Source organism: Chelonoidis abingdonii, chromosome 26 (genome assembly GCF_003597395.2).
Source record: "Chelonoidis abingdonii isolate Lonesome George chromosome 26, CheloAbing_2.0, whole genome shotgun sequence".
NCBI lineage: Eukaryota > Metazoa > Chordata > Testudines > Testudinidae > Chelonoidis > Chelonoidis abingdonii.
In genome coordinates this window covers 3,653,018-3,674,769 of record NC_133794.1, presented here as the reverse complement: position 1 = coordinate 3,674,769, position 21,752 = coordinate 3,653,018, and the positions used below count along the sequence as shown (strand labels likewise).

General features: G+C 48.0%; 1 protein-coding gene across 14 annotated transcripts in view; it reads left to right on the top strand.

Annotated features, from left to right (window-relative positions):
• The window catches only part of NFIX (nuclear factor I X), a 180,208-nt gene that overhangs the window by 17,938 nt on the left and 140,518 nt on the right, over positions 1 to 21,752 (top strand). For 5 of the 14 annotated variants that reach the window (XM_075061162.1, XM_032790012.2, XM_032789998.2 and 2 more), the window contains exon 2: positions 9,002 to 9,162. The exons of 6 other annotated variants lie outside the window; for them this stretch is intronic. In XM_075061162.1, coding sequence (XP_074917263.1) covers positions 9,136 to 9,162 — 27 coding nt within the window. In that variant the 5' untranslated portion in view covers positions 9,002 to 9,135. Of the gene's footprint in view, positions 1 to 8,798; positions 8,884 to 9,001; positions 9,163 to 9,970; positions 10,031 to 10,971; positions 10,997 to 21,752 lie in introns of those variants that run through there. 3 more of the 14 variants (XM_032790005.2, XM_032790066.2, XM_032790076.2) reach the window with 3 other exon arrangements.

Genomic DNA, 21,752 nt, shown 5'->3' with positions numbered 1-21,752 from the left:
GGGGCTGGGGGGCTGCGGGTCGGGATTAAGGGACACCGGCTGAGCTATGCATGAGTGATTTTTTGCTTTATCGGGAATCTCCAATTCACCCCCCATATGAAGAGCTTTCAAATAAAGAGCCGCCTCCCCCGCTGCACAAAGCGCTCGTGGGGGCGGGGGGGCGGAGATGGGAGGCGCCAGGAGCATGGCACAGAGCTGGCAGGTCCAGGCACAATGAGACAGACACTGGCATCAGAGGTTTGGCAGTGAAGAGGGATTGGGGGGAGGGGCACAGATGGTCTCTCTTTTACCCCGAAAGGTGAGGAGATGGGCGGGAGAGGCCTGGGAATGGGGGTGCTCTAGGCACACAAGAGCCCGGAAGGGGAGAGGGTTACCCAGTGACCTCCCTCTTTGGCAGTCGTGCCACTTGGGGACTGGGGGTGGGCGGGAGAGACCCTGATTCCTTCCTTGGCGTGTTGTAAAACCTGCTCCTTCCTGGGCCTCCAGCTGCCCCCCATCCCCCAGCCGCAGGCGGCTCCTGGCATGGCTGGGCATTCTTTGGGCATCGGCCCAGTTAGGAGGAGCTGGGCAGGGGCGCAGCTGTGAGAGCCGAGGATGCCTCCCCCCCACACAGGGGGAGCAGAGGGAGCAGCCTGTGGAAAGTTGAAGCCGTTTTGAGTGTGTGTGTGTGGGGGTGCATCCTCGGCTGAAACCAGACTCAGCTGAGGGGAGAGACGGGCTTGGCTAGTGTAGACGGGCATCAGGAAAGCTTCTTACAATGGTCTGCTGGTGCCCGTCGATCCTGACCTGCAACCCCACTGCTATCCGAGCCCTGAGCTCCCCGCTTCCCTGGGGCTAGAACGCTGGACTGGGACTCAGGACACCTGGGTTCTCTTCCTGGCTCTGCCACTGGCCTGCTGGGTGACCTTGGGCCAGTCGTTTCCCCTCTCTGTGCCTCAGTTTCCCTGTCTGTACAATGGGGATTATGCTCCTAACCTCCTTTGTAAGGTGCTTTGAGATTGACTGGTGCAAAGGGATGATGATTACTGATTCCAGCCTCAGGGGTGGGGGAGGGAAGGGTTGTTCCTGGCCCCTTGGTTGGCAGTTGGGGGTGGGCACAGATGGTGGCAAGAGCTGGACTAGGAGATGGTGTGTTTTAGAGACCTCATTCCCCTTCCAGAGCTGGGACCAGAACCTCTAACCCCTAGGCCCCACTCCCTTCCAAGGCCAGGAGTCCTGACTTGGGGCTGAGCCCTGGCCTGGAACCACTGTCACTTCGGGTTTGATTTATGCCCAGTGTTAATGCAGCGGCAGAGCTAAGATACCAGCTTGGCATGGTGGGGGGCACCCACAGCCACTCCCCAGGGATGCATCGGGGTCACTGTCTAGGGTTCGATCTTTCCTTGGCCTCTCCACCAACGTGGAAGTGGGGGGCTTTGAGTGGTAAGTCTGAGACCCCTTGAACTCAGAGCACCGGCACTTGGGGTCTGCAGCCAGGTTGGTGGCTGAGTTGGGGCTGGGATGCGTGAGGGGGGCTGGCGGGGAAGTGCACCCCCTGGAGCCTGCCCCAGAGGGGCTCTCATAAGCCCTGCACCCTGCTTTGCTCTCTACTGGTTGGGCTACCTGGGGGCTTGGAGGTGCCGGGGGAGTTGGCTAATTCTATGCCACTTTGCCTTAAGCATGAGATGAGCACCCCCTCCCTCCAGCAGGCTCAGGTCCACATGGGGTGGGGGTAGGGAGCAGTCCTGCAGCCCCCTGGGTGGGACCGGTATGGCTGGTGGTGTGGATCCCAGGATGGCTCTGACTCAGGGCTTTTTCCATCACTCACTGTGCTGGAGGTACCTGGCACAGTGCCCCTCTCGTGGTGGGACTTTCCGGTAATCACAGGTTCCTCCCAATGGCTGGGTAATTGCAACTGAGTTGATTCAAGAGCCATTCGTGTCCCAGCAGCCCCCTGAGGAAAGGGGCTGCCCTGGTATCGCATCAAGATTGGGGAAATTCCTGATTCCTTCCACTGTGTGGGACCTTCCGTGGCACCTTGTTCATCTCCCCCTGCTGCATGAGTCCTTCCGTGGCACCTCATTCATCTCCTCCCACTGCGTGGAACCTTCCGTGGCACCTCATTCATCTCCCCCTGCTGCGTGAGTCTTTCCGTGGCACCTCATTCATCTCCCCCCACTGTGTGGAACCTTCCGTGGCACCTCATTCATCTCCCCCTGCTGCGCGAGTCTTTCCGTGGCACAAAATTCATCTCCTCCCACTGCGTGAAACCTTCCATGGCACCTCATTCATCTCCCTCTGCTTCATGGGACCTTCCCTGGCATCTAATTCGTCTCCTCCCACTGTGTGGAACCTTCTGTGGCACCTCATTCATCTCCCCCTGCTTCATGGGACCTTCCGTGCACCTCATTCATCTCCCCCTGCTGCGCGAGTCCTTCTGTGGCACCTCATTCATCTCCCCCCACTGTGTGGGACCTTCTGTGGTACCTTGTTCATCTTCCCCTGCTGTGTGGGTCCTTCTGTGGCACCTCATTCATCTCCCCCCACTGTGTGGGACCTTCCGTGGTACCTTGTTCATCTTCCCCTGCTGTGTGGGTCCTTCTGTGGCCCCTCATTCATCTCCCCCCACTGTGTGGGACCTTCCGTGGTACCTTGTTCATCTTCCCCTGCTGTGTGGGTCCTTCTGTGGCTCCTTATTGGCCTTCCCCCCCATCCCCGAACTGTACATGGGACTTTCCTAATCCCTGGGCAGTGCTGCCTGGGAGCTCTGCACCCCTACTACGGCCATGTGGCACAGAGCCCTCTGTCTTTTATGCAAGCATCGTGGCAGCACTGCCAAATGTGCCAAGCCTGGCCCTACAGACCGTGGGCACAAGGGCCCCAGCGAGGAAAGGCTTACCCGCTCCTGTTGGCTGGGCTGAGCCAGGACACTGCTGTCTTCGCGTGCCAGCCCCTGTATGGCGCGTCTCTTTCGGCACCGAGTGGTGACAGATGGCAGAGAAAGCGGCTCCCCCAACTCTGCCCTGGCTCACTGGGCTGGGTGCCTGAATTAAAGCTGAGCCCCACTCCCCAGCAGGCTTGGTGCCGTAGCAAGGAGCTAAACAAAACAAGGGAGGCTCAAAGAGCCGCGTCCCAGCCCCTCCCCAGAGGGGACGCATTGCTTGGCACTGGCACTGCCTGGTGCTGTGGCAAACAGCTGGGCTCGCAGTTGGAAAATTGGGCCGCCAGGAGGTGGGGGCAGCCTCAGTGCCTAGGCCTTGCAGCAGAGTTAATGGAGAGGGTGGTGCCTGAGTGCCAGGGGAAGGAGCTGGCTCAATGGGGGCTTATATCTGAGACCTCCCCTGCCTCAGCCCCCCGTGTCAGCAGGGGGGGTTGGTGGGCATGGGGAGCTCGGCTCAGCAGTGGAGGCAGCATGATGCCAGCAAATTCCTCTCCTGGAGGATGCCAGACTGCCCGTTGGGTCATGGCTGGCCAGACCAGATTGGAGCTGGTGCCACCTGGAGGGGAGAGCCCCCCCCCAGCCTGCCAGTCCCTGGGGCCAGATTGGGGGCGGCGCTCCCTAGAGGGGAAAAGCCCCATGTGTAAGGTGACCACCTGCCCAGGATTTCCCAGGATTGTCCATTTTTGGATATAGCTGTCCTGGATGAAATGGGGTTTTGTACCTCACAGGTGGCAGCCCTACCGATGTCCTGTTCCCCAGCTCCCTGAGCCATCCAATCCCCCTGCCGTGGGGCCAGATTGGAGCCAGCGCCCCTGAGAGGGGAAAGGCCCCGTGTCTCGTTCCTTGCTTCCCAACCTGTTCCCCTAGACTCCAGGCCAATTGGCACGTTCCCATCTAAGGTGTGTCCCTCCCCACCATAGCTCACTGACCAAGAGGCGGATGGGGAGGACACAGGCCAGTTGACCTGGCATTGACCCCTGTCCACTCTCCCCTTGGTCATGGAGCCAAGCAGCCCTTCAGGAATGACTCCCTGGGGAGATGGTATGGGAGTGGGGCACAATGGCATATGGGCTTCTCCTTCCTCTGCTGCCCTCCTTCCCCTGCCTGGCACAGGAAGGGGAATCCCAGGGCTGATCATTAGCTGCACAGAGGAACAAGAAGTGGTTATGGCAAGGGGCAGGCAGGCAGGACACCTGGGTTCTATTGCAAAGAGTAGGAAGGGGGTGGTCTGGAGCTGGGGGCTGGGAGTCAGGACTCCTGGGTTCTATCCTCAGCTTGGGGGGAGTGGAGGCTGGTGGGTTAGAGCTGGGGGAGGGGAGATGCTGACAGTCAAGGTTTTCTAGTTCTCTTCCCAGCTGTACCCCGTAACTCACTGTGATCCCTTCATCGCTCTGTGCCTCAGTTTCTCCATCTGTGAAAGGAGACTGATTTTTCCTGAGTTTGTGAGCGTGTGCGTGGGGGTCGGTGCTGAAGTGCTCAGGGCAGATGAATAGCCAGACAGTGAGCTGGGAATTGCCCTTTCTCTGTGCGCGGTTCCAGGCCTTTGACAGGACAGATTCCTCCCATGTGACACTGAGACCCAGGCTGGGAGTTGGGAGAGTGGCTAATGGACCCAGTTCCAAGCAGGTCCAGGCACTGTAGTGCCTTCAGCTCCAGCGCAGAACCCAGCCTGAAAGACCAAAAGGCCAAGCCAGCTCTGGGTGGACATTCCCCAAGACATGGAGGCAGCAGCACTCAGGTCCTTGGTCTTGTGCCAAATGAAAGGCACCTCATGTGGCCTCGCTGGGTGTGTCTACACTGGAGCTGTCAGCGAGCCTCCCAGCCAGGGTAGCCAGACTCACAGAAGCTGCCTGGAGGTCAGGTGAGCCCAAGCTGCTGCCCGAACCGCAACATCCACAGTGCTGTTTGTCACACGCCAGTTTGCCCCTCGCTCGTGCGCGTCTGTCTCCCCGGGGTCACTCCCAGCTGCAATGTAGATGTACGCTGGGGGCTGGGAGGGAGATGGGCTTACCCATAAGGTAGGAATTTGCCAGATTTCAGGAGGTGTTCCCATCACAAAAAGTCAAAATAGCAAATTTCCGTGAACCGAAAATCTGAAAAAAATGACAGAGATTGGGCCAAGTGAAAGGAGTTCTTTGGGTAGAAGCTCAAACCGGTTCCTTCCCACGTGGGCCTTTTTTAAAAAAAACAGCTTTACATTTTTTGAACAGTGAACTAACTACCATTTCGAAGTGCAAAATGGTTTTTGAACTTAAAACTGGACCATTGTATTTTGACAATGTCGTGCCTTTAACCCCTCCAAAAACCAGAATGGGGAATTTGTCCAGAGCAACCTGTTCCTGGGAAATGTTTCGCTATTGACAAAATCAACTTTTTTCAGCAAAAAATAAATGTATTGGAAAATTCCTAACCTGTTCTACACCTGTGTGTGTCTCTAGGACACCTCCTGTGCATGTATGTGTTGTGTATTGTGGGTATATCTTCTGTGTGTACTCTGCATGTGTTGTGTGGATGTGTATCTAGTGTGTATCCTGTTCGTGTTTGTGTATGTGTATCTTGTGTGTATCCCGCCTTTGGATGTATACTCTGTGTGTGTGGTGTCATCTGTGTCTGTGTGTGTTTGTGTGTGCCTGCACAGCTAGAGTGTGTCTTGTCTGTGTGTGAATCCCCTCTGTTTATCTTGTGTGTGTGTGTGTGTATACCATTTTCAAGAGAGTAAAAGTGAGGATTTAACATACAGAGAAACATACACCCCCTTAACCCCCCCCCCGACCTATCCGCTCCCCCGGCACTCACACCCAACCTGCTGAGTGGGGTAGCCTTTTCCCCTTTCTCCCTTCCTATCCCTCCCCCACCCTCTCACCTTGGCAGCTCTTGGATCCATGCTTGAAACCCTCTCTCCACATCAGAGCCCCCCCTCCTCTCCAGTTTCTGCCCCAGCAACTCAGAAACAAAGCAGAGCTTTCAATTGGGGATATTAAGATGAAACTTTAGCCCTCTTCCCTCCTGGTAATTCTAAACTCCCTGCTTTGAGTTGCAAGCACACTTGTTGTCTCCTGGAGCAAACGGGGTGGGGTGGGGTGGGGGTGGAGGTTAGCCAGTGTCTCAGCAATGGGGCACTGTTGGAAAGAGAGGGCACAAGCATGATGCTAGGAGATGCCACTGTGGGAGGGGATGGGCATGAAGGGGGCTGATGCCTCACAAGTCTGCTGACCCCCCCTGAGCCCCAAGCCGGCTTTCCAGGCTAATCCCTGAGGGCAGCCAGGTGCCCCTTGCAGAAGACACCTGGTTCAGCCCAGGGTGAAATTAACAAACTTGCCTTCAGCCCTGCCCCTGACTGCTCTCTGCCCCACACTCCAGCTGAGGGGAACGGGGTCTCCCGGCTTCCTGCACTGGATTCCCATGGGGCTCGCCAGCGGGACACCCAGTGCGACCAGGGGCTGGCCAAGGGGTTGCTCAGCAGCAGGTGCAGAAGAGGAGGAAAGACACCCCCCCTCCCCCCCCGGGCTGGTAAAACAGTATCATAGGGAAATGCAGCAAGAGGGGAAGGCAGGGCCTGGCTGGGCAATCTCTGGCACCCCACTGGGGATCTGGTGGCTAGAGTGGGAAACTGTCCCTCTGCCTGCTATGTACCCATCACCTGCCTGCCCTTCTCCAGATACCTAATTTCCATACCCATCTATCCGTCTGCATACCCAACCGTCCGTCACCATCCCCATCCATCCGTCTCCATACCCATCTCCAGCCAATCTCCATACACACCCATCCGTCTCCATACCCATACCCATCCATCCGGCTCCATACCCAACCGTCCGTCACCATCCCCATCCATCCAATCTCCATATCCATCCATCCAATCTCCATACACACCCATCCGTCTCCATCCCCATCCATCGCCATACCCATCTATCTGTCTCCATACCCAACCATCCGTCACCATTCCCATCCATCCAATCTCCATATCCATCCATCCAATCTCCATCCCCATCCATCTCCATACCCATCTATCTGTCTCCATACCCAACCATCCGTCACCATTCCCATCCATCCAATCTCCATACACACCCATCCATCTCCATCCCCATCCATCCAATCTCCATCCCCACCCATCCGTCTCCATCCCCATCCATCTCCATACCCATCTATCCGTCTCCATACCCAACCATCCATCCAATCTCCATATCCATCCATCCAATCTCCATACACACCCATCCGTCTCCATCCTCATCCATCCATCTCCATACCCGTCCATCCAATCTCCATATCCATCCATCCAATCTCCATACACACCCATCTGTCTCTATACCCATACCCATCCATCTGGCTCCATACCCAACTGTCCGTCACCATCCCCATCCATCCAGTCTCCATATCCATTCATCCAATCTCCATACACACCCATCCGTCTCCATCCCCATCCATCTCCATACCCATCTATCCGTCTCCATACCCAACCATCCATCCAATCTCCATATCCATCCATCCAATCTCCATACACACCCATCCGTCTCCATCCTCATCCATCCATCTCCATACCCGTCCATCCAATCTCCATATCCATCCATCCAATCTCCATACACACCCATCTGTCTCCATCCCCATTTCCATCTATCTCCATACACACCCATCTGTCTCCATATCCATCCATCTCTCTCCATACCCATCTATCTATCTCCATACACACCCATCTGTCTCCATCCCCATCTATCTCCATACACACCCATCTGTCTCCATACCCATCCATCTCTCTCCATGCCCATCTATCTATCTCCATCCCCACCCATCCATCTCCATCCCCATCCATCCATCTCCATCCCCGTCTATCTCCATACACACCCATCCGTCTCCATACCCATCAATCCATCTCCATATCCATCCATCCAATCTCCATACCCATCCATCCGTCTCCATACATACCCATCCGTCACCATCCCCATCCATCCATCTCCATACCCATCTATCACCATACACTATCTATCTATCCCCATCCACCCCCTCTATCTATCTATCTATCTATCCCCATCCACCCCCTCTATCTATCTGTCTGTCTATTTATCTACACAACCTGTCAGTCTACCTAGTTCCATACCCCCCCATCTATCTATGTATCTATCTGATCTCCAGAGCCACTCGTCTATCACATGCTGGAGCACACTTTCCCCTTTGCACCACACTAGGGCGGATTGTTAAAATAAAGCCAACCTCTTTAGCAATAAAATAAATTAACTCAAGGACATTTAAAAAACGAGTTTATGAGGAACAGGATTGAGTCCAAGGGAAAAACCTTAACCCCCGCTTTGCCAGCGTGTACATTTTCTCCAGGTCAGTTCCTCCAAAGACCTCCCCCCTGGTTTCCCTTGTGTCCCATGGCAGACAGAGTGCTGCCTCCGCCCCTGTTCTGTGTTCTCAGGCTGGGCTCCAGCCTAGCTCTGGTTTGCTAGGGGCAAAGATCTGTACAGCGCTGTGCACATCCCATTGCGGGGGGGCATAACCCCAGCACTCCCCCCCCAGATCCTGGCCAGGAGCTTCGCATTGCGAGAAAGTGACGGGCCTGGCCAAAGCAGAGTCCAAGGGGTCGCCTCTGCTTCTGGGGGGTGGAGGGGGGAGCCCCAGAGCATGTGTGAGATGATGGCAGAGCAGGACAAGCCAGCAATTTTAACCCCTCTCCGGCTTCAAATCAAATCTGGCTGGTCCCCACTGAAGCGAGTTGCCCTTCCTATGGGACGCCTCTGGAATTCGGATTTGCTTCCTTACGGTGCCCGGGCCTGGCTCAGCAGCAGGGGGTTTGCAGTGGAAACACGCCTGGGGGGCTAGACCCTTCCAAGCCTGACCAGCCCCAGCTCCCGGGCGAGGCTGCTCCCAGCCCAGCCCGTGCACACACGCCGCAAACCCGAATCGGAGGGAGTCACTAGCTGCCCCGACGGGCTGCAGTGCGAAGGGGAGGGAAGAGCTCCGAATGCAAAGTGTGTATGGGGGGGGAGAGGGGAGGGAGCGGGGCGGGGGAGAGGGGGAGGGAGCTGAAAGCTTTCTCAAGGCAAAAGTGTTGTCGGTTCCAAACTTTGTCTAAACTTTCACTTTCAGAGCTCCAAGGCGGGGTTACCACTCGGCAGCATGGACTAGAGAGGGAACTGCCGCAGCATTAGCCATGCAGCCACCTAGCCAGCTGTTCTCCATATGAAAAACAGTTCTGCACCAGTGTTTTTCCAAAAATAACCATGTATTCCCCATACTGCCTGACCCAGGTAACAAACCAACCAACCAACAGACAACAAAAAACAAACAGAGAGAGAGAGAGAAGCAAGTTCTGTTTGTTTCTTTCATTGCTTTTATTTATTTATTTAAAAAAATTTTTTTTTGAAACTTTGCTGTTGGGTTTACTCCTGATTTCATGTGGGTGCGAGCCACGCACCAGGCTCTGGCGGTGTGGCTGGGGGGAGGATTACTGCTGTCTGTCTGGGCTGTGTTTTTGTTTGAAACAAAAATTCTTCCCGTCTCTCTCTCTCTCTCTCTCTCTTTCTGCAGGGAAAGAGGGTTTGATGGCATGTTTCCAAGTTCTTTGTTATATTCACTGCACATGGGTTTAGTTCAGAAAATGGCGCGTCTCCCAAATTTATTTCAAGAATTAAAAACCAGAGAGAGAGAGAGAGAGAGGGAGACAGGGGAAGGAAGGGAGGGACGGAGGGACGGGAAAAGGGGCAGAGGGGGTTGCTGGATTAATGCATGCAGCTATGCTGGGGGGGGGTTGGAGAGGGAGCTGGGGGGGACTGTACAAATGTAGAATGATTTTAATATTTGTCTTTTCTGTTATGATCTGCACCGCGCGGGGGGTTATTGCAAAGGGTCGGTTGCTAATGCTAGAAGTTGCTCGCGCTTGCAGTGGATTTTGCCTTTCTGTGTTCGGGGCTGTGGGGGGCTGAGATCTTCGGTTGCTAAAAACAATCCGGCCACCCCAAAGCCCAATTTGTCTTTTTGGTTTGAAGTAAATCCACCCCCCCATTCCGAGCGGGAGCGAAATCCAGGCAGTTCCTAAATGCCCGGGGAAGAATTGCTCCTGGATTGTCTGTTTTCCTCTCCTGTTGCATTTGCACCGTGCTCCCTGCTCGGGGTCAGGTAGGGGAGTTTCCCCTTTCTTCCCTTGCTGGAAAAGTTCGGCACAAAGCCTGGCTTTATTTCTCGGGGGGAAAGCGGCGAACCTGGGGCGGGGGGTTGCAGTTTCTCGAGGGAGAAGGGAAGCGAGCGTGTGGACGGTGCAAAGTGGGGCGGCGGCGAAGGGGGCGTTTGGAGCAGAGGAAGTTTGCACAAGCGGAGAGTTGGGAGCTTTTTCCATGGTCGCTGAGCTGGAGGAAGGTGTTGAAATTTACAAGCTGCAAACCGGGGGGGTAGGGGTTAATCAATGGAACATTTCTAACCATGCAAAAAAATATCAGGGGCTGCACCGTTTGCATTAGATTTCTGTCTGTTCTGGATGTGTTGGATTTATGGTCTTCTGGGGATGGATTTGCCCCCCCCCCCGTGTATAATCTGTGGGGCAAAGAAATGTTGGGTTTTGCTGTTAATGAAAACGGTGGATTTTTTTTGGCGGGGGGAGGATTATTTTAACTCTTCAGCTCAGAGTTCGCTGAAAAGGCCCTTTATCTCATTAGCTTTGCTGGATGAGCTGAAGTTATGGAGACATTTCTGAGTTTGGAGCGGGGGGGCACTGTCCTGAAATGCAGCTAAGAATTGATTTTGTAACCGCCCAAAAGCTTTTGAATTTTTCCACTCAAATAATTAAAAAAACAAAAACCGACCCCCCAACCCCAACACTTGGCAATTGAGTGATGGAGAAATTCAGCTCCGCTGGGCAGGGGGGCGAAGCCGATTTAAAACGGGTCTTTGGAGCTGATCATGTAACTTCTCTGGCGGGGGGGTTCGGATCCACGAAGAGGGAAAGCGGGAACGAGGTATATTTTTAATGCCACCAGAAGACAGTTTCATGTAGCGACGATACTTTGGCTTTTGTCTGTTTCAACTTCCCAGCTCCGCAGCCTGTCCCGTAGCTGGGCAGCGTTTTCCCAGGCGCTCCTCGCCGACCAGGTGGGGGAAAGCAGCGGCTCTTTTGAAAGAGGCCCGTGCCCCTAGCTAGTCCCCCGCAGGTCAGGTTAACTCCTGCACAGCCCTGCAGCAAGTTTGCTCTGGAGAGTGGGGTAGGGAGCCGAGCTCCCGTTCAGCTCTGAACTAGCGGCCCCTACGTTCATGCCTCTCTGAAGAGCATTTTGCCATTATTTGATGCTCTTTTACAAATCATCTTACGTTGAAATATTTCACATTTTGTTGTAAGAAGGGTGTGATTGATGCCCTTCAATATCTGACTTTTTTTTTTTTTTAAAAAAAGACCAGTTTGTGTAGTTTAGTGTCCTTCAGGATTTAAAAATCCTTGTCAGTTACACATTGGAATGGTTGTTTCTTTTACCTAAAGCAACTCAGCCCTGAGGAAATCCACAGCTTTATTTAAAAAAAAAACCCATAAACATGACATTGCATTTTTATGGTTTTCAATGACTTTTGCTGAAGCAGAGAGCCAAGTAAATAGGTGGGCTTGTGCGCAGCACCGATGCACAGAAATGGGAGTCGCTTCTTAGCAAGGCATTTCTGTCTGTTCTGTTTTCTTCCTTTCCTTTTTGCCATGCTGGCTGCAAATAATGTGAATCACATTTTTGAGGTTTGCCATGGATAGATCTTTCTAATTGGCTGTAATTTCTGTGGTTTGGGGCACTTTTGGAGAGCGCAGTGTAGAAACTTTGCAGATCTGTTTGCTCATTTGGTGGGAACAATGCTTGGGGGGGTATAGTTTTTTCAGTGGCTGGGAATATCTGTTCCTTTCCTTAATCAACAGTAAGTAATAAATGGAGTGGACCATTATTATTATTAGTTATGGAAGAATATTGTGAATTCACTTCAGTTCTGCCTTCGTTCATTTTGGATTTGATAAGAGATCAGGAGAATTATTACAATGACAATGAGCATTTGACTCTGAAAGAGCAGCTGGAATTAGAGGAGGGTGTTTTTTAACTCATGCAAGTTACTCTGGAGAGTTCCTGGCTGAACAATGTGGTCCCAGGATTTTTTTTTATTTGTTAAAAAGAGGTGATGGCTGTGGATGGGCTCCATTAGGTCCTGTACACTTCAGTAGCAATTACTATCAGTACCTAATCAATGACTGGCAGTTTAGGTATGGAAATAAGCAACTAGCGCCCAATGTTTATGGATGAAAACTTCTCTATAAATATAAGGTATCTGGCATAGTATGTACATCTCTCTAATGATGTATACACACGTACGTCTGGGTGTGATAGAGCTACGAGTCTGCGATAGAGCTAGAAATATATTTTTCTTAGGTATCGTGTGTGTGTGTAATACAAATACATACATAGATACTGAACCTAATATTTTATTTAGTAATATCTATGCACACACGGATACTGTTCTCAAAATAACTTGTATTTAAGAATGTATATAATGTGATATAAATTGTGTATACACTACACTGTACCTAAATACCCCATATTTAATGATTTACAGATATTAAATATAAAATATAACTACTGTACTGTACTTAAGATACAACATGTCTGGGTATATGTGTGTGTGTGTATATTGTATATACATGCAGTCATTTCTCTGATACCACCCTAGTACCTGGCAATATGGGTGCATGTGATATATAGGTGATACATATGAATTGGTGCGTAGGTGAATCGTGCGCGTCTGTGTATAATACGTGCAGTACATAAAAGATCGTACATGTCTGTCGGTGGCATGCATATTTTTGCAACATAATGATCTATTGTATTACATACTGTAACTAATAGTGGATATCTTATAGTATCTGGTATGTGTAGAGAGAAATGTATTTTGCACAAACAGCATTGTTGATAATGATGAGTTTATTTATCAAGGCATCTCTCTTCTCACTCCGCCACTCCCCACGATGCTCTGGGGTGCCATGTGAACAATTAAAAGACAGTTGTTACCAATAAAACAATAATTACAACATCATTCCATGGATTAAAACCTTAAAAAACAACCCTAACAAAAAAAAAAATCAAAGCAAAGAGGCTTTAAAAATCCAAAGCCAAACTAAGTGGGGTCACTGAAAAAAAAAAAAAAAAGTGAAGAGACAACAGCCAACTTGGTTATAATTTCACAATGTTTCGTTAGTTGGGCGGGAACCCATTTTTGGGGGTAAGGTGGGAGAGTAAAGATGTAATGTTGTGTCATAATTCCTCCCCCATCCTCCAGGCCAAAACGTGCAATTTTTTTGTAATGTCACAGGCTTGGAAAGAATATTTTTAGCATTAGTCCTGTATTTTATATACATATATATGTGTGTGTATGGGCCTATATTTCTGTATAATTATCTAGCATTAGAGCCTATATTTTTAATGGCTATATAGCTACATCACGTCCGGTCTTGTCTTTCTATATACATAACATTACAAACTTGGCTCGATATTTTAGCATTAGGTCCATATCTATCTAGCAGTGGCGCCTATAATTATTAATACTTATATGTATCTTAATAACTAGAGAAACAACAGGAGAATCTCTTTGTTTCTCTATCCCCTCCACAGTATCTGTCTGTATTTTTTACAAACTTTTCTAGCCAGGCCTGCCATTTCTGGGATGAGTTTTGGAATATTTTTGGAGGGTTATTTTCTTGCATCTGTTTGTTTTTTAGTTCCTCTCTGTTTGCCCCGTCCTTGGGACCCTGCCAGCCTGCAGAGACCAGTTTCGTTTCTGCCTCAGGGAGGAAAAACCCAGCTTTCTTTTTTGGAGTCACCCCTTGTTTGTGCCCAGTGAATTAAATCCAGCCTGGCAGATTCCCCGCTGCCCTTCTGCCTCTGCCTGGTTTACTTCTGAACTGATTTCCCTGGTTTCAGTTCCTGGAGCAGAGTAGTTTTTTTCCTCTCTCCCTTTCCTGTTATTAGCGATCTAAAATCACCCCCGTCCCAGTTCAACTAATACTGTCCCTCCCACTCCCTTTCCTAGAAAAGAGTCCCAAATATTGGACCTGTGGGCCTTGCCGAAGAGAAGTTCTGCACTAAGTTATTGTTGTAGGGCCCAATCCTGGGCGCTCTCATATCGGCCTCTGGAACTGGATTTCTCGATCTAAGCACTTGGCAAGCCTGATCCTGCTGTCTGGATCAATAGAGGGCCAGATCCTCTACTAGTGTAAATTGTTGCATGATAATAGCTTACGCCAATGATGAATCTGGCCCCAAAAGCTTGGCCTTCCTCTGCCTGCGATGGAAGCAGTCCAGGGCCCCGAGTCTGAAATAATGTGCTAGTTCTGGCCTGGCTGAAGTTGGTAGGAGAGACTTGAGAGGGGCAGAATCCACAGAAGAGCTTTTCAGGAGGGGCGCAGGGTTATCATGGTGGAGGCGAAAAAATTATCAAACTACCTTCCGTGTTGCTTGTCTTTGGTGCCACTTGCTTTTTAAGTGGCATCTGCTCTGTAAGAGTTTATTTTATTGTTGGACGAAGGAGAACTCTCGTCTGCTTCCTACCTCTGTTGTATTAACAGTTCTACAGTTCACCTGGCCCAATTCCATCACTCCCAAGTGTTCGTATTCTTTTTTTTTTTTGCTAACAACCAGCTCTGGGTTTTATTTTTTGCAAAGATTTTTTCCCCCCGATCCCCATGACGTTGCACATATGAAAATAAAATACACATCTGCTAGCTAGGAGGAGTTGGAGGAGCATGTTTGAAATATGGAGAAAGAAGACCAAGAAGGAGAGCCAAAGCGTTGAGTTTTTTGCTTTTTAAGCCAACACTATTTTGGTGGGGACTTTCGAGTCATTGCAAAAATTATTTTTTTTTTTGACTATTTGTAATTCTGATAATTGATTTAAATCAGGCAGGTTATTTGTATTTATTTTTGGCCTTTATGTGCTGATATGCACTCTTGTGTATGTATGATCCAGGGGATGTGTGTGTTGTATGTAAGTGGGTATGCATGTTTTTATATAATAATTAATAATACTTAGCTCTTATATAGAGCTTATCATCAATAGGTCTCGAAGCACTTTTTATGGACACACACATACATACATATGTGTATTATATAGATTGTTTTTTATATATCTGTATCACACGTATGTATTTTATATATATATATACACACACAGATTTGATTTGGAATGTGTAATCAGTATTGTTTTTTGTATGTGGTTAGTGTGTGTATATGTTATATGCTGTGTGTGTAATGTACAAATATATTCAGTATACATCCATGCACACTATATTATATAGAACTAGGGTTACCAGATAGCAACTGTGAAAAAAATGGGACGGGGGTGGGGGGTAATAGGCGTCTATATAAGAAAAAGTCCCAACTGTCCCTTTAAAAACAGGGCATCAGGTGACTCTATATAGAACAATCTATTAAATATTCGTGTGTACGCTGTAGACATTGTGGATAATATGTGGCCCGGTATGTAGTACGTGTAGTGTGTTTATATCGTATAATCACATATGCATCCTAACCACGTATACTGTAGAACCTCTGAATTATGAACCCCAGAGTTATGAACTGACCAGTTAATCACGCACTGTATTTGGAGACCAAAAAAAATAAAAAAAAAATAAGGCAAATACAGGACATACGGTGTTAAATGTAAACTACTTAAATAAAAAAAGGAAAGTTTAATAAAAAAGATTTGACAAGGTGAGGAAACTGTTTCTGTGTTTGTTTCATTTCAATAATCACAGAAGTGTAAAGCTGTATTAAGTCAACGTTCAGTTGTAAATTTTTGAAAGAACAGCCCTAATGTTTTGTTCAGTTACAAACATTTGAGTTACAAGTGCCCTCTATTCCCAAGGTGTTTGTAACTCTGAGGTTCTACTGTATACTATGGACGTGTATAATAATTCATATGCAATATACGTATTTTGTGTGATATATGCAGTGTGTGTATATAATATCACATATACACAGTCTACACGTATATATATATAGTGCATGTATATCACAAATCTATATATGCCATACACATATATAATACCAGATGGGTCTGTTTCTATATCATCTGTGTATTACATAAGAGACCCACTATTCATGGAACTAGAATATAGATTTGTAGATTGTGTGTACGGTGTGTGTGTTGTAAACGTTGAGTATACACACTATACTCATTCTGTATAACACACACACAGATTAGACATACATCATAATGCGTGTACATATGGAGATGTCGTACATAGAAACATCAGCAGATATTTGTAAAAGTGACCAGTAATCTGAGGCATTTCACACTTTCAAATCAGGCCCTGTATGGAGCCTTGTGTTGGACACCTGAATCACCCCAATTTAGGCCTGCGGTGTGCAGTCCCACACCCCTGTAGCTGTGCCTCCAGGTTTGATATATGTTCTCGATCAGGGTGTAGCTATTATACTAATGTATCCAATCACACACACACACAAACAACCTACTGTGTAAAATGAATCTAGTATCTGGGTAAGTGTCTAATATGTGTGCATGGATAACGTAGCCTAGATATACGGGGAATCCATTAAAGCAATTATTAGTTACACATTCCAAATTCAATTTCCTTAATAAGTCTGCATTATTTTAACCCCCCTTTCAAATGCATTTTGAGCCCTCTGTTTTGTAACGTTGGGAATGAAGGGTGGATTTTTCTACTGTCGTGACTTGGTGGCCTAAGAGAGGGGACAGAGTTCAGGCCTTTCTGACCCAGCTAAAATTGACAGGGAAATCTTTGGGGAAGTGCATTTTTCACTGACCAGAGTGTTGGACAGTCGGGGTGGTTAGCTGGGCTATCAGTCCCTATTCCTCCATCTGGTTGTGTTTTGAAAGCTATTTGCGTGCACACACATGTAGCTGTGCAGATGGAAAATCCAGCTCGCTTGCTCCTTATCTTGGCCTGCTTTGGAGGAGCCTCCCGAACACAAATGGGTTTTATGTAGCAAATCCTTGCTCACCTTTTCCTTGCTTGGTTTTCCTTGACTACTCCCCAGGTTGATTCTGTAAATCCTCACTACTGGATGCAGTCATTTGTTGACCTGACTGGTGTTACCGCTAGAGCACAGGCAGCGTTGGGCCTTATTTATTTAGAAAATCATAGAAAGCTGTGGACTGCTTTGGGGTAGGGGGTAACCCAACCAACCAACCAACCAAACTAACTAACAAAAACCCTACAGGCCGTTTGAAAGCAGCCCCATCCAATCCGCTATTGTTAGACATTTTGCTCCATGGGTTTGACTCTTCCCTCCTGATCTTCACAGCATAATTTGTTACACAAGGAGCTTTTGCGGGGGGTAAGGGAGTTCAAGATGATAACTTATTTCGGTTGGTTCGGGCTCTAGCGGAAAGCTGTGGGAGTTTTGCCAGTGGTCTTTTCTTTAAAAAAAAAAAAAAAAAAAAAAAAAAAAAAGGCATTGGAAAGATTGCAGCAAAGAGTGGGTTTTTCAGACTTTGGGAAAAGAGTCTGACCGTTGAGGAAGTTAAGGTACTTGCAAGGAAAATGAAAGCATAAAAATATTATATAACCACACACACAAAGACTGAAACAATGAGCTGAACAGGGAGAGTGAAATTAGCGAAGCCTATAAATAAACATTTATTCAGTGTTGAGACAGTATTCAGGTGAGTTTACAAACAATTCATTAAGATATTTATAAACTTTCACAGTTTGGGGCTATCAATAGAAACTTAATTACAAACTGTAAACAACTTTCCATTCTCATTGGAATGACAATCCCTGGCTTCCGAAATGGGCAGTTTCTCGGTTTTCTTACTGAGCAAAAAAAAAAATTTACAGTAGAAAATGGAAAAACTAAAGTTCAGTTTGCCTGTTTTTCTCTTTTGCTGATATTTCTTTAAGTGGAATCTTTCCTCGGAAAGTTTTTTTTTTTGTTTATTTGTTAATTTTTATATTTTAATGTGCTCTGGGCACTGGGATATAGTTGTTTTTAACTTTGGAGGCAAACACTCTCCACATTTTGTTTTTTAAGGAGTAATGGTCTATAAAATGAGAACTGAGCCAGCCAGTGCAGATGTAATTTTTTGGGTGCCTCTGTAAATTACAGATGTCTACATATCTGTGTATCGTTACTACTCTGGGCATATTTCATAGACAAAATGGCAAGGCATGAACATCTGCACTGCAAACACACACACTTTCAAGAACAATATATATTTATATATGATCTCTATATACTGTAGATCCATAGCTGTCAATTGAGCTGTATCCCCTTTACAGCAGCTGAGGATCTGACCTTGTAAGTTTATACAATCTAAAAATGCCAAACAGGAATTGGTGGTGAAAGTACCGTTTTTAGGACGATGTGTACGCCTGGTTCATTGACTCGGATGAGTTTTGTCCGACTGCCGAATCCAGGAACTTTTGTGAAATGCAAAGGACGGCTTTATCGCAGCATTAAGGACGAGGATTTTAAACACGGCTGCTGGCCAGATTTTGCAGCCTTTACTTAGGAACATCACTTACTGAACTCAAGGAGAGTTTGCTTGGCTCAGAATTAAACCCAGATATTTATAGTATGTTGAGCTGTGGGCTGTGCACAACAAGCACAAAAACTGTATTTTACCATGGATTTCTGATGGTCATTTTTAGATTAGATAAGCGTATAGCATGTGTTCATGTGTGTGCACAAACACACCCGCTCGGCAACACTTTTCTATAAAGGAAAAGAGCAGTAAATACACACACAAACAAATGTTTTTCTGTGTTTTATTGCTCTACAAATGCACAATATCTATAGCTGCTTTTTGTGTGTTATTTTTACATACGTGTGTAACATCTGTAATATGTAGCTATAGATCTAAATATGCACACATACATCATGTGCATCCATTTACATGTGTGCATGGCGTATGAGTGTGTAAATACATATTTACAGGGAAGTGCTTTCAACTTTCATTCTAGCCTTGCCTTCCACAGATGCTGCAGCACACCGGGTGTGCTCAGATAGAGATGTACAAACAAAGTGTGATGACTATTTAGTGTTCCACTCCATGGGTATTAATCTGTATAGAGAACGTGTGTATGTGTATGTTTGTGCATCTGTGTGTAATCTATATACTGAAACCTTGTTTATTTGAGCTTTGATTCTCCAAATAACTCCTTTATCCAGAATGAGGTCATGTTCCCCCGTGTATGCTAACAGCGTCAGAAAGTCCCCAGCTTATCCAAGCCTCTGCTTATCCAAATTAAATTCCCGGCCCCTTGTGTGGTTCTGGGAACCGAGGTCTCACCATGGCATGATGTGTGTCCATAGGCTGATCGCTTGGTTGGCTTGTCTTCATTTAGGATTTCTGGATTTCAGGCTGCTCCGTTGGCCTTTTCCTTCCTAAACTGTGTTTCCATATCTCGGAGTGGAGCAAGATCCCCCGTGAAACAAAGATTAGCGGAGCCCGGGGTTGGCATTTCAGCTCGTGTCTGTCGTCGGTAGAGCAAGACCGATTGACCCCAGCTGAGGATCCAGCCCCAGATTCAACATGTCTCTGCCTTTACTCTCTTCCCTCTGCTTTGAGAGAGGCATTTGCCAAGTGAAAACATTCCCAGTATGGGGCGGGGGGGGGGAGTTGCTGTTTACTCTGTTGCTTTCATGTGTACGCATTTAGGATGAGTCTATGAACACGGTGTAAAGGTACAAAGCAGCCCTTGTACGATTTCCCCCCACTTTGGAGTAGCAAAATGGACTGGAAGTCCTTAATTACTCTTTAGGTTGCTTTTATTGTTGTCCATTATTAACTCCTTTCCTGAAACTGACACCGGTAGCCCTTTTTTCCATCTGAGCTGACAAATCTGCCCCTCTCCTTTCTCCCTCCACAAGTGATCTCACTTGGACTTGATTTCTATAACAAACTCTCAAACTTTCCTTGCTGCCTTGAACAGAGAACAAGCTGGGAATAGCATTCCCCCGCTCTCTCCTAGGCCTCTGGTCCCATGTCCCCACCAAAATATTGACCGCTGTCTTTGGTTCTTCACCAGCCTCAGTTCAATGGAAGCGGGGCATTCATTGCGAAATTGAATCCATCCAAATAAGGGAAGGTGCGAAAGAGAAATGATTTAGCTATTTTGGGGCCTGTTTGTGTGTCTATCTGGGATCAGAAGCCTTTTTGGTGTAAATATCACTTATTTATATATTTTGATTCTTTTTACTTTGGATGCTTTTGTTTTGTTCAGTTTTTAAAGCAAATTAAATTATTGAAAAGCCTTGGAATTGTAAAGGGGATAGAAAAAGAGAACGGGGGTGTGTGTGGTGGGAGGAATGGGAATCTGAATAATTGATGGGAAGCAAAAAGCTTTCTTGGAAAAGCTGGATGCCAACTCAATCCCTTCTGGAAAAGAGGGGGATTTTGTCTGGCTTTTAACAGAGTCCCCCCCCCCCCAGACCCCCAGTTTTGCGGGTGGTTTCCCTGTGCGGTGCATGAAACGGAAGAAGTACTGCCAAAGCGAAGCAGTGAATGAATATAAATTTATAGTCTGCACCACTGCGGCGGCCGCTGGCGTAAAGTTGGTCGATGCCACAGAGCGAGCAACTTTGCTTCCGCTGCCCCGAAAGCAGATTGCGGTTTTTGGGTCTGGCGTGTGCGTGTGATGGTGCCAGCGTCCTCCGAAAGCAGGCTGGCCACAGAGGCACAGTGTGGTGCACCTCTGCCCCCACCTGCGGCACATGGTAGTTTAGATTCCTGAGGGTTGTTACTACCTTGGTCTACGTTCTGTTGTCGTGTTTAGTGTGCGGGTGCTGGGTGGGGTCTGTGGCCTGTGCGCCGCAGGAGGTCGGCCTGGAGGATCTGCCCTTAAACTCTCATTCTGTGCATTGTACGAGTGTCCGGGGCTCAGAGTCGAATGAGCATGAGCACAGAAGTGGCAAAAGCAGGGCCGGCTGCCCTGCTCTTGGGAATGATTCCTGTCCCTTTGCGCCGAGTTGTTTTTAAATCCGGAAATAGGCAATTAATGTACGGCGAGTGCTTGTCGTTATGCCGGGTGCATGGGGGAGTGAGTGAGAGTCAGAGACTGGGGAGGGGTATAACCTAAGACTCTAGATGGACTAGAATACAAGTGGGTTATGGATCAAGCCCCCTTTGTGTGTGTGTGCGTGTGTGTGTGTGAGGAGGCATTGGAAATCCTCAGTGTGAATATACTGGTCATTTCTACCGGAGCATGAGTCTGTCTCTACCCTCTCTCTGTAGATAAATATCCAGTGATCGTTGTCTGAATTCCAGGTCCTGCCAATGTAATGTAGAGACTGCCTGAACGACGGAATAGATACATACAATCCGTTTATGTAAGAGTGGGTATATAAACTTCTGTAGCACAAATATTCTGCAGTCTGAATTCTGTGTGTGTGTGTGTGTGTGTATAATATATTCTTCTGTCGAAATATGTTATATACAAGAGACTCTCTATAAAAATCTCAACTTGCACGTTCCATCAGTAGATCTCAGATTGCTTTACAAAGGGGGTCAGTGCCATCATCTTCGTTTTACAGCTTGGGAAACTGAGGCACAGAGAGACGTGAGTAGCAGACATTCACCCAGCAGGCCAGTAGCAGAGCTGGAATAGAACCCAAAGGTCTTGAGTCCAGGGCTCTATTGCATAGGCTGGGCTACCATGTTATAATCACTGGATCTATGTCAGAGGGTGCGTGTAATTGTCTTATTCCTGCCATCGCTCAGTCTGAACTCAGTGTTAATTTGTTTTATCTCTTCTATCTCCGTAGACTAAAACACCCTCCAGCCATTGCCGTCTCGAAAGCACTTTGTGCTATTTGAGCTTTATTTCTTACTATCCGCATTCATA